Raw genomic sequence first — 21,142 nt, forward strand, 5'->3', positions numbered from 1 at the left:
ATATTAGTATTGAAATGTCTATTATAACATGTTAATAACATATAATATCAATTTACTAAAGTATAATAACCTGTAATTAGACATTACAGTATAATTCTAGTATATAAATAACAAATAAGTCTAGTATAATAAAATCTAATTAGACGCTAGAAATAAGTGTAGTATAGAAATAAATTAGATACTAGCAATAGAAATGGCATACAAAGTAGTAGCTGAGCTAAGTTTTAAACCTATGATTTTTTTACTTTGTTATTAGGCTCCTATTATATTTATTGTTAATACATTTTTATAATTAAATATTTACTGTAAATATTGATATGGAATGACCATTAACAGGGGTATCTTGTTGATCTTGTTTAAAGAGTTTTAGTTATATTTTTAGTAAATTTGAAATTATTTAAAAGTCTAAAAAAAATTATTTAAAAATAGGTTAAACATGAAGGTAAAAAAATTCAAAAAAATCCAAATCCAACTCCTTTTCAATAAGTTAGAGTCGAATTTAGAACAAAGCTTACACAAGTCGAAGTTGGAATTAAGATTTGAATTTTGACAAAGTCGATGGTAGAGTTGAATTTAAGATATTCTAACTAGTGATTTGGTAGTCACCCCTACGCAGCTAAGCTACACAACTTGGGATTTATTATAATTTTAAAAAATAAAAAAATCTTCACGTTAACAATGCATTGAGCATTAAAAGTATGATAGAAAATATAATTTTTGCTTGCTGGATTTAGGCATGATTGGCTAAATTAACCGAAGGAAAGTTATAAATGCATACAGATTTTGACTCATTTGATTATGCAATGAGGTGAGAGAAAAGTTAAAAATTAAAAAAAATATTATTATAATATAATTTTTATTTTAAAATATAAAAAAATTAAATTATTTATTATATTTTATATAAAAATATGAAGAAATTATAATAACTATATAAAATAAAATTATATAAAAAAAATTAATTAATTTTGTGTAACCATTTGTCCGGAGTTTGGGGTGATCTTTGGTGGTCCTCCAGCTGAAAGCACAGGCTTAGAAAATTCGTCCTTTACATTCGTAGCCTGTCGACGGAGAGGAAATGAGGAGGCGGAGGAGGCCGGAGCTCCAATCAGCTTAATAGCGGCACATTCCATCTCAAAACTCAATCCAGGTAACCATTGATTCAGCTTTTTCCGCAACCAAATCAAATGTTTCGTCAAATCTGCATAAAGTTGCCCCAACAATTAAGGCGCAGAGCTTCACTAATCTGCCATGGCCACTTGTTCTCAACTTCATCTCTAAAACCCATCTCAGAACTCCCTAATATCACGGATCCAAAATCTCTTACTGTTTCCTTCCTCCGAAACTCATGTGGGCTGTCCTTGGAGTTGGCTGCTTCAGCTTCCAAGAAGCTCAACATTGAGAACATAGAGAATCCCAGTTCCGTTCTGGACCTGTTGAGAACTCACGGTTTGACGCAGAACCAAATCAGACACTTAATCAGTAGTCGTCCATTATTGCTTTCGGCCGATTTAGGCAAAACCCTTAGGCCCAACATGGAGCTGTTTAAATCCTTAGGGTTTTCTGGCGCTAACCTCGCCAAAATGCTCAGTAAAGACCCACGTGTGCTTGACAGTGATGCATATACTGTGGTTGAGTTTTTTCGAGCACATGGTTTCAGTGATGAGCAAATATCGACTTTGACCATGAAGCGTCCATTATTGTATATACTCAATACAGAGAAGATCTTTAAGCCAAAGTTAGAGTTTTTAAAATCTTTGGGCTTTTCATACCTCGAAATTGCAAAGCTTTTATCCGCAGAGCCCTATATTTTAGAAAGGAGTCTGGAAAACCAAATCATTCCTTGTATTCAAGAGCTTAGGCGGATTCTTGGCACTGACGAGAATGTTTTAAAGGCGGTAAAGGCATGCTTCTCGTTGATTGAATATGATGTGGAAAGTGTGTTACAGGCGAACATATCAATATTGGTAAGCCATGGTGTTCCCAATTCATTAGTTGTTAAGATCTTTTTGATGCATCCAAGATCGCTGCTTGTAAGGACTTGTCGATTTAGTGAGATTGTTAATGAGGTTATGAAATTGGGTTTTGATCCCAATAATCTACTATTTGTTCTAGCCATCCGTTCAATGGCAGTGATGAGTAAAGCACTGTGGGAGAAAAAGGTGGAAGCTTTAAGAAGTTTTGGTTTGTCAAAGGATGAAATTGATTCAGCATTCAAGTCGCAACCAATGTGTATGGTATCTTCAGTGAAGAAGATAATGAAAGTGATGGGGTTCTTTGTCAACAATCTGAAGATGAAGCCTTCGATGATATCCAAGAATCCGAATCTTCTACTGCATAGCCTGGAGAAGCGGATAATTCCGAGGTGCTCAGTTCTGCAACTTTTGATGTCTAAGGGGTTGATTAAGGAAGATACTAACATTGCTTCTATGGTTACAATGACTGAGAAGAACTTCATGAAGAGATTTGTGAGCAAGTATCAAACTGAGGTTCCTGATGTTGTTAGAGCACACCAAGGGAAGATAGAATTTCAAGGGCTCCCTGTTGCACCAATGGAGACGTGATTGCTTTTGACATAATCAAATGCAGCATTGCCTAAAGATCATGAGTTCGGATTTATTTCAACATGTCTGCAAAATCTTTTTTGTTATGTCTATAAGCTCTTGCTGCATCAAAGGATATCCGTAAGTCCCGACAAATTAATTCCACACAGTATTAGTTACCAATCTGTGTGTGTCAGCAAAATCCTAAGAACCCATGCAAAACTGTTTTATTTAAATGGATGAACATGTGTGATGATAACCTTTCAAAATCACTCCTGAAAACACCTTCATTCTTGAACGATATATGATGATTTTATCTCATATTACTTTTTAGATCTAATATGAAAGAAGCGTGGGAAGTATCTTTTTTCACTCATCATATGGTGTTTCGGATTAATGGTATTTGTTGACCTCTCATGAGTAGATGCCCAAGATTCGAGTCCAAGTACTTTCATTTTCAATCCCCTTACTAACAAAAAATTATTTTATACACCTATGCGTGCAGCTTTGGTTCATTGGCCATTAACCCTTATTTTGGGGTCTTTGTAGTCTATATTTAATTATTATCATTAGAAACAAATTGATCATACGATTGTTTTCATGTCCTAAATGCATTGGGGTTGGGGCGGCCCCCGCCGGGGAGGAGGGGGGGGGGGAGGGGGGATGATTAGTTTTCATTTGTACTTGCATTTTTAGCAGTTTGTTCATATGGAATTGGTTGCTCTGTCGCCAAATATTGCAGGACCTTTTGTATATGTTATGACATGTTTAAACTTATGCATATGTTTATTTCTATTCCTCGTTCAGCCAAAGTAGGTGCTTGTCGCAGAACGTAGCATCTATTCCAGCAGCTTTATTATAGCTCAGAAATCTATCATCATTTAGTTCTGCATGTTTTTGTTGTTTTAACTTTTAAGTGCCGGAATTCAGATCCTCCACTGGTTTGGAAGTTGGAACTCCTTCAAGTATAGAGTGGATTGAAGGTGTAAGTTTCATTTGATGATGTTCATTACATATTTTTAATATCTTTTGGGGAGTAGTGTTACCCCAACTGGCTGGCTCACAACGAACAGTGCAGACTTCTAATACAGAGTACCAACGTTACATACTTTTTTTTTTAAGCTTTGTTCTTCGTTCTCTTCAGCCATTTATGTTTACATCTCATTTTTCAAAGGGAAATACTTTAGATACAAAGGGATTACACAAAAATAAACTCACAAACTGATATGGCTTAATATAATATGTCAGATTGTAAAGTTATTTTTATTGTAAAGTAGATCTAATGGATCTCATAAAACCACATTAGTTTGTGGATTTACTTCGTATAAATCTCTTTGTACATGTAGCAGTTCTCTCCGACCTTGTCCTGTTGTTAATTTGTTGTTTAAATTCACCTGGCCAGGCTGAAATGGCGATTAAATGGGTGCTGTCCATGTGGTAAGATTGTACTTGTGTAAACTTGATAAAGCTTACAATGCTTATCCAGGAGATCGATCTTTTGTGACAATATTTGATGAAGAATTGCTATTTAGCTCTTATTTATTACATCATTAATGCTGTTTACCTCATGGAACCAACCTAATCTTGGTCTTTGTTCCCAAAAATCAGGGTTACATATCAGCTTCATTGTGATGATACATAACATAATGTACTAAATTGGAATAGAGGATCTCAATTGATTTCGTTGTATGCACGTATGTCGTGCTTTCCATATTTTCAATTTTTAATCATTTGTCTTTTCCCAAAGTTGGATTTATTACATGAGAAATGATATTTATAATGGTAGAGTTTCTTAAAAAAAATGAGTAATTAAATAACTTACATTTAAAAAACTAATTTTCTTTTTAATAAATGGACCAAAGTTATTTTCAAAATGATTGCCCACAACTGGAGATGCCGGTATGCACCACACATGTCCCTTTGAAACCAATCTATTACCACATGGAGTCGTTGGAATGTCTTTTAGAGATAATAAGTTGTGTTAGGTCTTATTTGGTTACACAAATAAAATTATATAAAAAATCGTGAATAGCAGTAAAATAAGTTGAGTTAAAATATTTTATAAAAATGAGAGAGAAAAAGTTAAATATTCTGAAATTAAAATATTGTTTTAATATAATTTTTATTTTGAAATTTGAAAAATTTGAATTTTTTTTATGTTTTGTTTGAAAATTTAAAAAAATTATAATGATTATATGAAAAAATTTGAATACCTCATTTTAATTTGAATATTTAAAACGGAGCTCTCAATCCAATACCTCTAGAAATATGAATATTTAAAACGGAGCTCGAAGTCAAAACCTCCAACTCTCCCCAAACCATTATGCCACCCTTGGGGGTTTTTGTGGTGCTGAGCTTGAGCTATAGGAAAGGTGTGCTTATGCCTCCGGAGCCTCATGTTCGAATAATTAGACTTGGCTCGAGTTCTGTTAGATACAGTCTTTTTTGTATATTCTTTTTACATTCCACTAATTTGATTAATCAAAATAATTATTTTATATTAAAAAATGAGATAATTAATCATATTAATATAATATATAAAAAATACGTAAAAATGATTATATATAAAATTTTTTACTCCTCAGCTCTACTGCGTACAACCGACTAGTGCAATCGTTGGGTAATTGGATGATGTGGCTTCATCTGGCATAATTTAAATAAATAAAAAAACAAAAAGAATTGAGAAGACGAGTGAAATGCAAAAAGAAGAGATGTGAGAAGAGAGAAATCCCAAACTCCAAATCCATTTAAAAAACCAGCCGATTATTACAGCATCGAAGTCCATTCTCCATAGCCCAAAACCAGAGAAGCAAAAACAAAAATACCCATTAGGCGAAACCAATATGGAAATGTAGCTCATTTAGTGGTACTACCTTCACCATATGGTGCGGGGAAGGGGCCATGCCTTACATGGGGCAAGGGGTGGGGTTTTCACACCCACCTCCTGCCCTCGCATCCCGGGTGCGGGGCAGATTCACAATCCGCATTGCCTTATGTTCACTTAAAATATAGATTACATTCTACTAGATTTAAAAATTATTTCTAAGTCTAAAGGTGATCAAAAATATATTTTTAGATTCAAATTATAAATTTAAATTTGTAAATATGAATATAATTTTAAACTTATGTAGTTTTTACATTTGTTAGTGCATATTTTGTATAAGTTGTAGTGTAGTAGTTTTTAAACTATATAGTTTTTAAATTTGCTAGTGCATATTTTGTGAACAAGTCTAACAAATTGTAATATACATATTTATATATACCCAATTTGTAAAATATAAATATATATTTATACATACAAATATATTTATATTTTTGTATATATATAAATATTTATTTTTTATATATAATATATATTTATATATAAAAGGGGGACAGATGGAAGAAATGCAGAATGAGGTTGGGCCCTCCTTGCCCCCCGCCCCCGCTAGGGTGCTAGATGCGGGGAGGGGTTGCCTGTCCCAAGCAGTATCTTTAAATTACATGAAAGTAAGAGGCCATAGAGCATTTGATGCCTCAAGATACCAAATGAATTCTAATTGATTTGAAGAAAAAAAGAAAGGAAAAAGAAAACGAGCTTAAGAAACAATGTAACAATAAACACAGCCAAGGACAGCATTAAAAAGTCTTCTGCTGGAACATGGAAGTCTACGACAGGAACAGGCAATGTAACAGATTTGACTCGAGTCTTTTCAGTTTTCCCTGCTTCGTTACACAATGCATCACCGTCACCGACATTTCCCTCGTAGATTTCACCATCTTTCTTCCAGCACCCAAAATATCTCCTTTCATTAGTTCTGTTATCGATCGAGGACTTCAGTCTCTGTTTTCACAACTGCGGTAAAACTGCTCTTTGAGATTGGGAGGTAAAGCTGGCAGCTCCTACGTGTATTACTTTACTGGATGTTCTTTAAAATCAAAGAAAACCCAAGATTCTCAATATCAACTGCTACTACTCTGCTTGATCTTTCAAGGTCAGTCTACGTTTCACTGATAACATTTTTCCTGCTTTTATGTATTATTAAATGACAGGTTATAAGCGGTTCTCATTCTGTTATTTGCTGACACCATGAAGCATTGACAAGAGAAGGATGGTTTCAATGGGGTGGTGTTGTTTTTTTTGCTTTTCTATTGTGTGTGGAGTTTCTGTGTTCTTGGTACTCATCAACTGCAATCCTCTCAAACCCAAAGCAATTGGAGATTTGGAATGATCATACCATAGATTTTTGCTCTTTATCTTCAGTACAAGTTAACATCACATGCCAAGAAAATTTTGTGACTGGGCTCAGAATTATGGGTGATAAGCCTGCAAAAGTTTGGGACTTTAATGGGTTTGCAATCCCAATCAAACCATTCCGAAGAGCTTCTCCATGGATTCTTTTGTGGCCTCCCTGGCAAGGCTAACCAGTTTGAGAGTTCTTAATCTGGCATTTTTGGGCATTTGGGGTCCAAAGACTGTCTTCAGTTGAACACCTTGATTTGGGTTTAAATTTTGTTATGATTAAATTTATGTTCACTAAAATCCTTGATTTTTATTTTTTTTTTCATAGCTTCATATCTTGCAGTCACTTAATTCATAATAACGTTAGTTTATTGTTTCATTTTCATGGCAGTTACGAGGATGCATTCAATAGATTTGTGGATGAGATTAATGGTTTAGCTGCTTATCAGTGGTTGGAAGGATCAGTTTACAGCATTCTCTCTCTGCTTGCTTATCCACTTGCATGGTCATGGCTACAGCGGTGTCGAAAGAAGACATTACAGCAACTGCATGAATTTGTTCGATCAGGATATGATCATTCTTGCCTGCGTTCTTGCCATTCACGTGCTCTATATGAAGGGCTAAAGGTCAATTTCTTCATAACATGTTCTCCAAAAATTTTCCATACATTTATAATGTCTTTCCTTGGACTTGTTAGTTTTTAGGATTCTTTTTTTTGATAAGTAAGAAAGAGATTTTATTAATCCACATAATTAAGTGAAGCCCAAGTATACAAGAAAAGCCTAATTACAAGCTAAGCGCTGTGAAAAGCAGCATAAAAGTCATTAAAACTTTTCTGATAGGTTTAGAAGTCATTAAAATTTGTTCCATTAAATACAATAGATGATGCCCAAAGTAGCAATGTATGAAAGAAGAATTCCCTAAACCCTTCCAGTGAGCGCTCCCTATCCTCGAAACAATGGCCATTCCTCTCATTCCATGTGCACCACATTAAGCATAGAGGCACCATCTTCCAAACAGCCACGATCTGCTGGTTGCCCCGAATATCTCTCCAACATGAAAATAAATCTATCACCCCCCTAGGCATGACCCATGCAATGCCAAGCCTTGTGAATATTTCATCCCATGCAATGCAAAGATTTGTACAATGGTGAAGCTTCAAACTCTCAAACTGGACAACAATTTCTTTAATACTTCCCTCCCCACTTGGTTTGATTCCTTATCTAATCTGACAATTCTATGCTTAAGGAACAACCAGCTTAAATGTCCATTTCCATCTTCAATCTTGAGCATCTCCGCTCTCACTAATCTATCATCTCAAGCAATGACATATCTCGGGAACTGCCACATCTCAGTAGCTTAAATAGATTGCATGTGCTGGATTTGAGTGCAAACAAGTTACATTCTGTGCTACCTCAAATGCCCAAAGGAGTGGTCATGGTCTTCCTCAACAACAACTCCTTCTCGGGTAAGATTCCTGAGCAATATTGCCGGTTAAGTTAGCTCCAACACATGGATATGTCATTCAATGTTCATAGGGGACACCTCTAGCTGCACTTTTCTCTTTGCCCAATATAACTTATTTGAATATTGCATCAAATATGCTTAGCGGGTCACTTCCAAATCAACTAAGCTGTGGCAGCAAACTTGAGTTCGTTGATATATCAAACAATAGGTTCATGGGTGGATTGCCTTCTTGTTTAAGCACTAACTCCAAAAAGAGAGTGGTTGAATTTAAGGGGAATTGCTTATCCATTGATCTAAGGCATCAGCATGCAGCAAAATCATATTGTGAGGAAGTCGTCAACGTGAAGAAACAATCCAAAGGCAAAAATGCTGGAATTTTAGTGGGTGTAATTGTAGGAATCGTTTTACTTATGGTGTTTCTGGCTTTGGGATTTATATTTTTGTGGAGATGCTATTGTCCTCGAGGGATATCGGAGCAGCATTTGTTGCAGAATGCAGTGCAAGATAGCTCGGCAGCTGGATTCTCCTCAGAGCTTCTAGCAAATGCAAGTAGGTCATCCACTAACAATAGGAAATACTGCAAAAATATGGCGTGAATTTGAAAGCTAAACGATGGTTTTGTGTTTGAACAGCTGGACCATGAATTTTGAAATTTGATGAACATTTACATTGGCCTTATTTCTTTTTTGGTTAGGGTTTATTTCTGAGGCTGCAAAGTTGGGCATGCAAGGTCTACCAGCGAGTCGGTCTTTCAGTTTAGACTAGTTAAAAGAAGCGACAAACAACTTTGACAGCTCTGCCTTCATGGGAGAAGGCTCATGTGGAAAGGTAATGTCTAAAACTTGTAATTTGCCATAAAGGTATGATGAAATGTATGCTAAAGGTTACTACTCATCTAGATTTTATCAAGTTTTTGAAATAGTTTCAGCTCTACTCTCATGTTGCTATTAGATGTTTGCCTTGTTCAAAGAAATTTTCACATTGAAATCTAAAACTCAAGTTGGATTTGCTTGCAAGGCTTCGCCACCCACATTTGGTAGGCCTTTTGGGGCTCTTTGTTGTTGTTGGTGGAAGAGATAATTGCAGTGTGAACAATGTCTTTCTCATATCTGAATATATTCCCGGTGGGAGTTTTCGAACTTATCTTGCAGGTAATTTGATACTAATATTAATCCTTTGAACGCTTATAGGGATAAGTAATGATACATACAGTCACTTTTGCGTACTCTCTGTATACTCCACTGATATGATTGGCTGGATCAATTATTTTTTAATACACAATCAATCACATCAGTAAAATGTGCAAAAGAATATGCAAAAATGACCGTATATAGAATTTTTATATAGGGATACAAGGACTAAAATCTCATTAGAACCTCTCCATATATTTCATTAATGGTGTTTTAACTACAGCAGCTTTATACTTGTAGAGAATAGCTGCATAAAGGTTTTCAACTGGTCAGAGAGTGGCAGTTCTAGTCAGTGTTGCCAAGGCTGTCCACTTCCTACATGTTGGAGTCATTCCTGGTTTCTTAAATAACAGATTGAAGACAAATAATATTCTGATCAATGAGCATTGGATGGCAAAGTTGAGTGACTATGGAATGTCCATTATCTTGGAAGAAACTGGCAAATTTAAGGTAGGGCTTCTTGTTTTTATTGATTATTGATTGGTGGGCCTTGCAATAAATTCTTGATGTTGGTGGTTGGCTATTGATTTGTGCTCTTGGTTTGTAGGCAAAAGGAGAAAGTCATAAATCATGGTAAGCTTTTTCTTTAACAATCAATACCAGATAGAGCAGGCAATTTGTTTTTAATTATTAATTAATCTTTAATGAGATGAATCCTTGCTTCAATGGTTATTAACCATTTTAGAGGTTTCCATGTCTTCAGGCAAATGAAAAAAAATTAGAGGATGATGTTTATACTTTCGGATTCATCTAACTGGAGGCAGTTGTTGGATCTTCAGTATGTGCTAGAAGAGACTCCTTTTTGCTAAATGAGATGGTATGAATTGAATTTCTGACTAACTGCAAAGTATATATCAATGTGTATGTGAGTGCGTGCAGTGTCAAAAATCCCGAAAACTAAACAAACTGGCTGATCAAGTGAATTTCTATGCTATAATAATGTTGGTATAACCATTCTCACTACTCTCTGGAGCATTGAATTGATGCTAACCAGAACTTCTGCAAAGTTGGTACTATATTGGTGGATGGTTTTCTTTTCCCCTTGGTTTTAATACATTCTTGACACCAGATTCTTCATTTTGCAGGCATCTTTGAACAGCCTGGATGGCCAAAAACGTATAATTGACCCAATTGTGCAAGCCACTTGCTCGCAAGAATCCTTATCAATTGTGATTTCCATAATGAACAGATGCATTTCTCTGGAACCATGCAGCTGTCCCTCTATTGAGGATGTCCTTTGGAATTACAGTATGCAGCTCAAATTCAGGCAACAACAGTTGATGGTGAACAAAGACATGACACTGCATCACATAAATGATTTTTCCTCTCTTCATATCATTTTCTTCTTCCTTTTTTAGATGTGACTCAGCTCTGCGCAAACTAGATCTATATATGATCAGATTTGTATTTCTGTAATTGTCATATCAGTGGGAAACTCAGTCCCAAATCAATGGTAGGCTATTTTTCCTTGGACAACTATTTGATTTCTGGGAGATTGCAATAGATTAAGGGGAGCTAAACAATGCTATAGACTCTTAGAACACATGGAAATGATAAAAAGAAGAAACAAGTGACAGACTACAAACTTCCCGTTTGATTTGACTAACTCCCATTGAAAGGCTAATGCACTACATTGGATGCATCTCTAAAATAATGATCTTTGTAACACATTTCCATGCATTCTCCAAACCTAAGAATTTTCTTATGATCTCAGAATCCTAAAACTGCTTTATATTGTATAATTTGTATTTAGCTCAAACCAACTGAAAAAGGAGAAACAATGAAGTCAGCGAGTAGAAGCTTGGTAAGGTTGTTTTGCACTATTTCAAAGGGAGCAAAGTCGAAGATACATCTCCCAGCACCATTTCAAAAGCATTTGCTACAGAATTCTCAGCCCAAGAACGTGATTGCATCACTCATATTTACAGCAAAGTGAAAATATTGATGTAATGACTAGAACTAAACTAAAGCCTATCCAAACCTGTAGTGAGTTTACATGGAATATAGCCAGCATTGAAATGCGGTAGATGTAATGCAGCCAAAAGCCCTTGCCAACTCTCCCCAGGTGCACCGCCAACGTGAAACTCAAGAAGCTTTTTCTGTTTACCGTAATAATCTTCTAGTTGCTTGCTCTGGGGAAAAAATAATACTTCCATCAAAAGCATTCACCTCTCTGATTATGTTATAAATGCATGTAATATTAGCATTCCATCTCGTAAAAAACATGTTACTAAGAACATCTCAATGTAGTACAAACTTTTAGGTCTGTTTCCAGGAACAGTTGCTTCCAAGCCATTCTTGGAAGCAAGGGCTTGGGCCATTAGAAAGAAGGCTGTGTCTTTAAAAGTGCATCGTGGTGCAGTTGCCCGGAAGGAACAAAAGGAGAAAGAAAGGATCATCACACTAGACATAAAATAACAGAGGTTACAAGAATGATTGGAAAAAAACAAATTTTGATTTTTCTCACTCCCTAATGCAGAAATAACTAATTCCTTCACGTTTCATATTTTACTATGGGAAGTGTAAATTGTGACTTGGGTCAAAAACAGCAGGAACCATAACAAGTAACGAACATTTAAAAAATACCATGTCAAGCAGGAAATTCATAATTAACTTCAGATCAGGAGCCATCTATCCAATATGCAAGGAAATGCAGAGCTACTAGAATTGAGGACTACCTGCTTTGCATAGACTTGGACTTTTTCCTTCCAGCTACCATCTGCAACAGCAATTAAGCACTCCTGTTGAGAGATGGAAGGACATACCAAAAACTTGTACCTTGGAAGTTGTTTATCCCACGAGACTCAAGGGGGGTAAAAAGTACCTCCTCCTAGGTGATTCACGAAGCAATCCTCTGTGCACTTGAAATTCACAACCAGATCAATCTCAGCGAGTTGGTCAAGGATTTCCTGTTACAAAAAATTCCAAGTTCATGACTGCACGTGTCAGTTGCAGTGTCATCGACGCAGTTGTTTCTTATAAGGTGCAAAAATGACCGTTTGGAACACGTCTCGATAAGTATCGGTATACCGGGGAGAAGTATAAGTCAAGAATCAAATCCAAAATTACATCCCCTTTTATGTCAAGACATAACAGTTTCTGGAAGCCAAATAAATTATTGCGTAATTCAAGAGACAGAAATTTAAGTAGTCTAACAAATTCGATTACACAAGAAATAAACTGTGCCTGAATTCATTCCGAAGAAGTTCAAGTTCAAACTTACAGCCTGAATTGGTGAACGGGGAAATCCATCCAGTATAAACCCGCTTTCACCTCGGTAATATCCATCTTCCAACCTCTTCGACAGCAGCCCAGACATTATGTCCTCTGGAACAAGCTCCCCACGATTGATAGCATTTGCAATCTAATTTCATCATCATACTTTAAATTTCTCTGAAAACTTTTAATCCACTACTTTGAATTCTTCGAATAAGTATACAAGGAAATCGTAAAGCAAAAACGCAAAAGAACAATATCAAAAGTCACAAAGTGAAAGCAAAGATTCTGAGACCTGTTTATAGAGAGAAGAGCGAGGGCTGAGCTCTTGACGGACGAGGCTGCCCATGGAAATGTGAGGGACGCGTAGAAGCTTCGAGAGCCGATCGGCGTACACATGCTTCTTGGCGCTTGGGCTCCCTATGAACACCCACTGCACTCGTCTACTTAGGTCCGAGCCCTCCGAGTCTGCCATCGGAGCATACGCCAGCCGATCATGGCGCCGCTCGCTCTCGCTCTCGGCTCGGTCAGTTTGGTGGTAGTCGACCTGAGGCTGAGCTGGAGCGGCCGAGATACTGGTGCGGGAGTAGAATTTTCTCCGAGCGAACCACACCAGGGGGTACAGTCGCCGAGAAGCCGTAAGGGCGGCGACTGCGGGGCTACTCAAGCGGCTTACTCCGATCATCTAGAGAGAGACAGTGAGAGCACTGAAAGGCAAGGTTCGTTTTGAGAAACTAACTAATATATCAAGTACGAATAATTTAAAAATCATAAATTATTTAATATTCAATAACTATAGATAAAATATTAAAATTTTAATATAATTCATTATGAATAATAAAGTATTACGTTAAATAACTATTAACATCATATATAATTATAATTAATTATTTTTTAATGAGTTATTTATATAATCTACATTAAAGAATTTAATTTTAATTTTATTAATTTCATTAATTTTTTATAATAATTTATCTACCCAAAAAAAGAAAACAGAAAAAAAAATGTTCATAAACAACCAATTGGACCAATCGGATCAATAATTAACGGTCTGTTTCGATCTATATGGGTAATTGATCTAGTCTGAAAAAAGAATAAATCGCATTTTCAACTTGCGACCCTCTAAGACTGAACCAATTACATCCTTAAATACGTTAAATTTACTTTACAATAAAAAAATTTTATAATTTAATATATCATATCAAACTAAGTTAATATATAGATTTATTTTTATAAAATTTGTTTTATAACTAAAGAATTTCTCATTGAATTATTCAATTCGACTTATAAAAAAAATCAATTCGAGTACAAAATTAAAATTAATATAAAAAAGTAGCTTCTTTTTATTTATTTATTTATTTATTTATTTTTATTAGCACTCAAAATAAGGTCAAATCAGAGAGGCAGAGGGCCTTGAGTCGACACCTTCTCATCACGCATTGGCAGAAGTTTTCAATGGTGATGTAGATAGATGGGTACTCAATATACACATATTCATTCTGTGGACACAACATTTGGATTTTAATCTAGTGACATATACATTACAAACATAAATTTCTTCGAACATAAATCACAATGATCAAAAGATTACTTGCTCAGGTCCAAGAATCAAGACATGACATAGAATCAAGGCATTGGAAGAACTAAAACATGTCACAAAATGAACCTACAAATAGATCACAATTCCTCAGCAACTACTAGTGATTGAAAATCAACTGAAGTTGATTATTGATCAGAATGACAACAGAAGAGGACAGACATCTTAGATACCCCGCTTAAGCATCGATCGAACCCTTGTTGGAAGACCGTACAGCCGTATAAACCCAGCAGCATCAGCCTGATCATAGAGCAGGCTGTCCTCAAAAGATGATATATCTTTCCGGTACAGACTATAAGGGCTCTTCCGGCCTGTTACCATGACCGAACCTTTATACAGCTTGAGCCTAACTGAGCCTGTTGTAGACTTGGTGATCTTCTCCATGAATGAATCCATTGACTTTCGGAGTGGGTCAAACCACCTGCCTGCATACACTAGCTCTGCATATTTGAGGGCTAGTGTATCTTTAACTTGCATGCTTTCACGATCAATTGTCAAAGACTCCAACTCTCGTACAGCAGCGAAAAGGATTGTCCCACCAGGAGTTTCATAGACTCCACGGCTTTTCATACCAACGAGTCGATTTTCAACAATGTCAACTCTGCCAATTCCATGCCTCCCACCAATCTCATTGAGTTCAGCGAGTAAAGATGCAGGTGAAAGCCTCTTCCTATTGACTGAAACAGGAAGACCTGCCTCTATTCCAATTTCAACATATCTGCAGGAAATGAGGGCATGGGAAAGAAAACTTAGAAACAGCATACACAACAACGGATGACATGGGTAAACCTGAGATAAAACAGGGAAACTTACTCAGGTACATTAGGTGCATCTTCTGGGTCCACAGTCAACATGTACATATCCTTCCTAGGCTCGTTTGTTGGGTCTTCCAGAATGTCACCCTTTAATGGCATAAAATATTCATGAGAGAGAGAGAGAGAGAGAGAGAGAGAGAGAGAGTTAAAAGTGGTGAAGAGAGCAAAAATGAGATAATCCCTTGCAAAATCTTCTGAACAACAATAGGAAAAAGAGATAAATGTTACCTCATGGCTAAGGTGCCATAAGTTCCTGTCCCTGCTGTATATGGACTTCTTTGTTACCGACACAGGCACATTATGCTTCTTAGCATACTCAATGGCATCTTCTCTCCCTCTAATATCCCATTCCCTCCAAGGAGCCACGACATTTAACTTGGGATTCAGAGCAAAGAACGTGAGCTCAAAGCGAACCTGATTACACAGAATTACTAGTGTAAGAGGTAAATACATGACAGGTCATAGAATTTAGATCTCAATCACAAGGCATGCCTGATCGTTTCCTTTTCCTGTGCATCCATGAGAGACTGCATCAGCTCCAACTTCATTGGCGACATCAACCATGGCCTGTGTAATATCAGTTAGCAACAATATACCATTTAAAAACAAAGCTGATAACAGAAAACTTAGAAGGAAAAAGGCTTCTTCAAAAAAGACCTTTCAATTCATTTAAATCACACAAATACCAAGAGAGGATATAAATCTGCTCAGGGACAATGGATTGAAATGAGAGCAGACATTTGGCAATCAAGCAGACTTCTGAATGAGCTCCAAACGGTATTATTAATGGTTCTTGAAAATCCACAAGTTTACCATGTTTAAACACTATCAATGCAATGGAGTCACCTTTGCAATAACAGGGCGGGACATCGAGGTTCCTAGCAAATATTTCCTCTCATACACTGCACCAGCTCTCAAACAAGGAAATATATAGTCTCGTACAAATTCCTCCTTTAAGTCCTTAACCACTAACTGCGAAGCCCCACTGGCCTTAGCCTTCTTTTCCAAGCCTTCCAATTCCTTTATACCCTATAAATTTAGCATATGGGATCAACCACAAGAATAAATAGGAAAGGACTCAGTCAACACAATTGGTCCAGTGCATGTGAATAGTAGCATCTGAAACTGCCTTCTACAGGAACACAAAAATAAGTGATGCAATTTTGTAGAAAGCAGATGTTGCTACTTAACATACCTGACCAACATCAGCAGTGAAGCAAACAACATCACAACCATAGTTCTCCCTGAAAATGAGAAAAGTTAGCAAAGCTTTTTTTAATTTTTATTTTATATAAGTAAAAAAAAAAAATTAAAAAAAGGAAAACAAATAATTCTGTTAGATAACCAAGCACCATAAAACATCTAATAGAAAGAAAGCAGCATCGACTCCCCAATTTGTTTTCCCTTGAGAGTATTTAACAAAGTCTCAAAAATGTCTCAGCACAGACCTAATATTTGATCAGACATAATTATCTACTACAGTTCATTGTAATAAGATTCAATACTAGATGCTTTGATAGAAGTCATCTTAAGGGACTGCTCCTCTCTCATCGTATGATAAAGATCCTAGAACTACTAGGCATCGATTACTAAAGAAAATAGTACATGATGTTTAATTTCATAATCTGTGGTTCTTGCAGTTGATAAAGAACCAGGGGGAATGTTCCCAGCCAGAAAACAGGGATATGAAACGTAAAACAGGAGTCATACCTCAGCCATGGGACAATGACTGATGTGTCTAAGCCACCGCTGTAGGCTAAAACGACCTTATTCAATTTACCACGAAACCCTCCATTCTTTATAGCTTCAAAAAATTCAATCTCTCTGCCACTCTGCAACACTGCTTGAGTAACTGCATCTCAAGGGCAAATGAAAACTTCACATACAGAGGCTACAAAGAGTTAAAGTTATATATTGAAAAGTGCATGTAAAATAACTTGAAAGACATGTTTGTTGTGAAGACCAAGAACCCTTATGCCTCTTTTGTTATCACAAATGAGATGAAATGAGTTGAAATAAAAATAACTTGAAAGACATATTTGTTGTAAAGACCAAGAACCCTTATGCCTCTTTTGTTCTCACAAATTAGATGAGATGACTTGAGATAAAAGTTAAAAATAGAGTATATTTTTTTAATATTATTATTGTTTTGAGATTTGAAAAAGTTGAATTATTTATTTTATTTTGTGTGAGAATTTGATCAAGTTGTAATAATTAGATGAAATGAGATGTATTGTGAAAACAATTGAGACATTAATTTATATTGATCAAATTCTTGTATCAAATTTGTCTTTTCAGTATATATTACCAGAAAATCTACTTCTAGCTCTCACACCAAAGTTCATTCCACATTCATTACTCATGCAGTCAATTGAATGTTTTTAGGTTCTAAACACACATTAAAGCATTATGAAGTCATAAGTGCTAGAGTGCCATCAATACAAAAATACTAACATGAAAACAATGACCAAAGATAATTCTTTTTGATGACGTGGAACCTCATCAAAGCAAGAACCTTTGGACCAACCTCAGGTGAGTAAACCCAGGATACACAACCACCCACCATAATCGGGTATTGGGTAATTCAGGGGAGCTCCTAATGCGGAATCGAACCCAGGATGTCTGAGTCTACAGATCATTCCAAGTCCGTCCTTTGATCACTAGGGATGCACCCTGACAAAACAAGATAATAGCAGGAACATATAACCAAACAACCTCATAATGGCATAAACATGTAACCAAACAAACTCACCGTGATTGTTATAAGAATTGGTACTCATAGTTGCAACAGAATGGCCATTGAACTCGCGCGGTCTGGCTGCCAACTGTCAACAAAACTCAAAGTAATCTCAGTACTAGTGTAAATAAACGGAGAAATACCATATGTTAACTTTTAAGAGGTATTAATACAACTACCTCAGGGAATGAGAACTTCTTCCTTGGGCAGAATACTTTGTCATGATGCAGCAATGAATCTGTAAATAGAATCAGTTAAAACATTATCTAACAAATCCAATTGCAAGGTAAAGAACCAAACAAAGCAAAAGCAATTCAACTGTTAAATTTGTATTTATTTCATAGCATAGCCCGGAGAAAATTGACTCAATGATCATAATTCAATTAAGTTTCTGCTGTCTTGAGGGCAGGAAATTTTCTACTGGGTGTTACAAAAAGCTATACATTTTCAAGAGAAACAATGGATCCAGAATACTACATATTAATATTAACCAAATGAAACCAAGATTTGTAATTGTCTCGTGTGTTAACATGCCGAGGGAGAATGTAATTACAACATTCAAAACAAATTCCATAGATCTGAAATACACACAGAGAGAGACATATACATAGATAGGAAAAAGAAAAGGTACCTCTCTGAGGTGCGTGAAAAGCGAGACTTGCGGGTGTGCATGCAGGAGAAATTGCCTTCAACCGATCCATTAATACAAAAACAAGAGCTTCTCAATCTCTCTAGATCTCTCCCGCTCTCTCTCTAAACCTCTTTCTCTCTCTCTCTCTCTTTGTGTGCGCGTCTCCGAAAATACTTCGGAACTCTTAAATACAAAGACGATCGCACACTGTTTGCTAGGGTTAAAACCGATTTCTTTTAAGTGCGGAAGCAGCTAGGCAAGAGCGAAGGAGTAATTGGCCGCCACGCAAATTGACAGCTGTACAGCCCAGGAAAACCTGTTGACAAAGTCCCAGGCCGGCGCTGAATTAAAAGTATGATTCCTAAAGATCTCCTGAGATTCTCTGCAGATTCTCAACAGTTACTGTCGACTGCAATGTGGTCAAACCTAACGTGATTCCTATCACATTCTGCTGTCCTGTCTTTTGTCTGATGCAACAACATTCACGCCGAGTGAATTGTGAAGGTCGGCATTTAGAATTGATTCTACTTCGTTCCTACGCCTCCCACCACCCACCACTTTAGTACGTGGGTGAAAAAAGTTAAAAACAATGAATAGAATTAAAATATATCTGTTAAAAGAAAAAAAAAAACTAAATAAAAAATTAGAAAACAATTATAGATATAAAAAAAAATATTATAAAAAAATAAATTTATGAATTGATGTGATTTTATGTGATTTATTAAATTTATTTTACATTAAAAATAATTTTACAATATGACGTATTGTATCTAGTTATGTCAATTTATAAATTTACTTTTGTATAATTTTTTTATGATTAAAGTATTTCTCAAAAAATTATGAATAAATTGACATGATCCCTTGCACAATATTATTTTAATAAAAAGAGTAATGATATACCTACAAGTTTTTTACAATTCATTTTTAACCAACTAATACAATTATGTCATTCTATTAAAAATAAATTTCAATATTACAAAACTATCATTAATTTGAAGTAGAGTTATAAAATATTTTTAAAATAATTATATATAGATCATTTTCCATTCAAAAATATAAATTTATCACAACTCTCTTTGCTAACTGTTTTTTTTTTTGTTTGAAATATACTTCAATTTATTATTAAATGAAGAAAGTTATGGCTGTGACCAATAATTACGGATACTAAGTCTCGATTATAAGCCAACTACCCATCGGTTGTATGCTTCCCCGTACATAATTTTCATTACGCCGGACTGTGTCTAAAACTTCTAAACTCTCCAATGACGACGACATACTAAGATGCGAGACTCTGTCAAAAATAAAAGTATTCATCTCGACTCATCTGCGAGAAAATAACACTAAAACATCCTCACCCTCCAAAGAAGGAGAGGCACTACCCAACCTTCACCCTCTATAAGAGGAGAAGACTCACAACCCTCATTCTCAAAGAGAAGAGGTATTTGCCTATTTCAAAAATATTTATTAAAATCCTCATTAAAAACACTCATAATAGACTAATAAAAAAAAACAAACTGATAACACTCTATGCTCTCCTCAGCGCCATACGCTCACTCCCTTTTGCCCAACCACTTTCTGCGCATCTGTCAGCCTGCAATACGCATTTCCTGCACAAGGGTTGCTCACAACAAACCAGCCAAAACAAACCACTTTCTGCATCCCGTCACCATCGCCAGCCCATCATTTTGAAAAAAGCAAGATATAGCGATCAAGGTCACAAAGGCTTCTCATCGTCGCCGACTTCATCCCCGTAACCATAACCAACCCACCAGCCCATACACCACTTTGGCTAGATGAAACGGAATCAGAAACAAAATCAGAGACCAGCACAGATTTTATTACAGAAACAAACCATAACCAAAAGCAAAAAAACTACGTCTCTCCCGCTCCGGCCGCCACCCAAAGAGTCTCCACGCTGGGTTACGTTCGGACTCCACCCCAGAAGCTCACCTTATCCTCCCATGCACCTCAGCCCGAATCTCAAAAACCACTCTATTTTCCATAGATGAAACAGAGCACCTTAAATCCTACAGGATTACATCCAAGCCTGCAAGAAACCAAAACACCTCTGGCGACAAAAGCACTCGGACTCCATCCACACCGGAGAGTCTCTTTGCTAACTTGAACATTAAAAAGTTACACGTAGCATGCATAATAATCACTTATTTTAAAAATTTATACTGGTGAAAAAAGTTAGATTTCGTTATTTATATTAATTTTTAGCATTATTTTTTACGTAAAATATTTAATTAAATGAAATAAAATATAAAATAAAAATTTAAAGTTAAGACTTCTATTATAATATTATATCAAGAATTAAATTTAATTATTTATAATATATTTACTGGAATGGGCCCAATGGGCCTCCTGTGATACTTTAAGGGATGTTGATGCCATCAACATTATTGATAAAGGTCTTTGTCGTAATTAAATTAATAGTCTCTTCTGCAGTTCTCCATCAACAATATTAATTGATCAAACCGGAGAGTATAAGTTGTCAAAAGAATTTGTATAATTGTTCTACTTTTTATTATTTGTTGATTTTAAGTTTTGGACAATGTCTTCGTGAATTTTTTTTCTTTTTTTAATATTAAAACAACACAATTTAGAAAAAGAAAAATGATTTATATAAATTCTAAATAAATAAGTTTCATACAAACTCTTGTAAAAAAGTAGATCCTATTTAAAAAAAAAAAAAACTATTATTTATTAATGAGATCCATTTTT

General features: G+C 35.7%; 3 protein-coding genes and 1 pseudogene across 4 annotated transcripts; 2 read left to right on the forward strand and 2 right to left on the reverse strand.

Moving 5' to 3' along the window:
* Positions 1 to 1,184: 1,184 nt before the first annotated feature.
* Positions 1,185 to 2,561, forward strand: LOC122289329 (transcription termination factor MTERF6, chloroplastic/mitochondrial-like). The gene has a single exon (XM_043096310.1). The coding sequence runs from the start codon at positions 1,185 to 1,187 to the stop codon at positions 2,559 to 2,561; it is 1,377 nt and encodes a 458-aa protein (XP_042952244.1).
* Positions 2,562 to 7,828: 5,267 nt separating this feature from the next.
* On the forward strand, positions 7,829 to 10,898 carry LOC122289330 (annotated as a pseudogene).
* A 315-nt stretch (positions 10,899 to 11,213) lies between these two features.
* LOC122289679 (probable adenylate kinase 7, mitochondrial) lies at positions 11,214 to 13,370 on the reverse strand. Its single transcript, XM_043096882.1, has 5 exons — positions 12,931 to 13,370; positions 12,643 to 12,783; positions 12,244 to 12,328; positions 12,098 to 12,138; positions 11,214 to 11,551 (listed from the first exon to the last, which is right to left on the reverse strand). Exons 1-5 carry the CDS (start codon positions 13,318 to 13,320, stop codon positions 11,384 to 11,386), a joined length of 825 nt encoding a protein of 274 aa, XP_042952816.1. The 5' UTR covers positions 13,321 to 13,370; the 3' UTR covers positions 11,214 to 11,383.
* Positions 13,371 to 14,148: 778 nt separating this feature from the next.
* LOC122289950 (argininosuccinate synthase, chloroplastic-like) lies at positions 14,149 to 18,636 on the reverse strand. Of its 2 annotated transcripts, none has more exons than XM_043097404.1 (10): positions 18,416 to 18,636; positions 17,961 to 18,022; positions 17,800 to 17,872; positions 16,758 to 16,899; positions 16,243 to 16,291; positions 15,894 to 16,076; positions 15,540 to 15,614; positions 15,276 to 15,461; positions 15,046 to 15,134; positions 14,149 to 14,950 (listed from the first exon to the last, which is right to left on the reverse strand). In XM_043097404.1, exons 1-10 carry the CDS (start codon positions 18,483 to 18,485, stop codon positions 14,398 to 14,400), a joined length of 1,482 nt encoding a protein of 493 aa, XP_042953338.1. In that variant the 5' UTR covers positions 18,486 to 18,636; the 3' UTR covers positions 14,149 to 14,397. The 2 variants fall into 2 exon arrangements, with proteins under 2 accessions (XP_042953338.1, XP_042953339.1); XM_043097405.1 differs by having other exon boundaries at positions 17,964 to 18,022; positions 18,416 to 18,633.
* Positions 18,637 to 21,142: the final 2,506 nt, after the last annotated feature.

This window comes from Carya illinoinensis, chromosome 12 (genome assembly GCF_018687715.1).
Source record: "Carya illinoinensis cultivar Pawnee chromosome 12, C.illinoinensisPawnee_v1, whole genome shotgun sequence".
In the NCBI taxonomy this organism is placed as follows: Eukaryota; Viridiplantae; Streptophyta; class Magnoliopsida; order Fagales; family Juglandaceae; genus Carya; species Carya illinoinensis.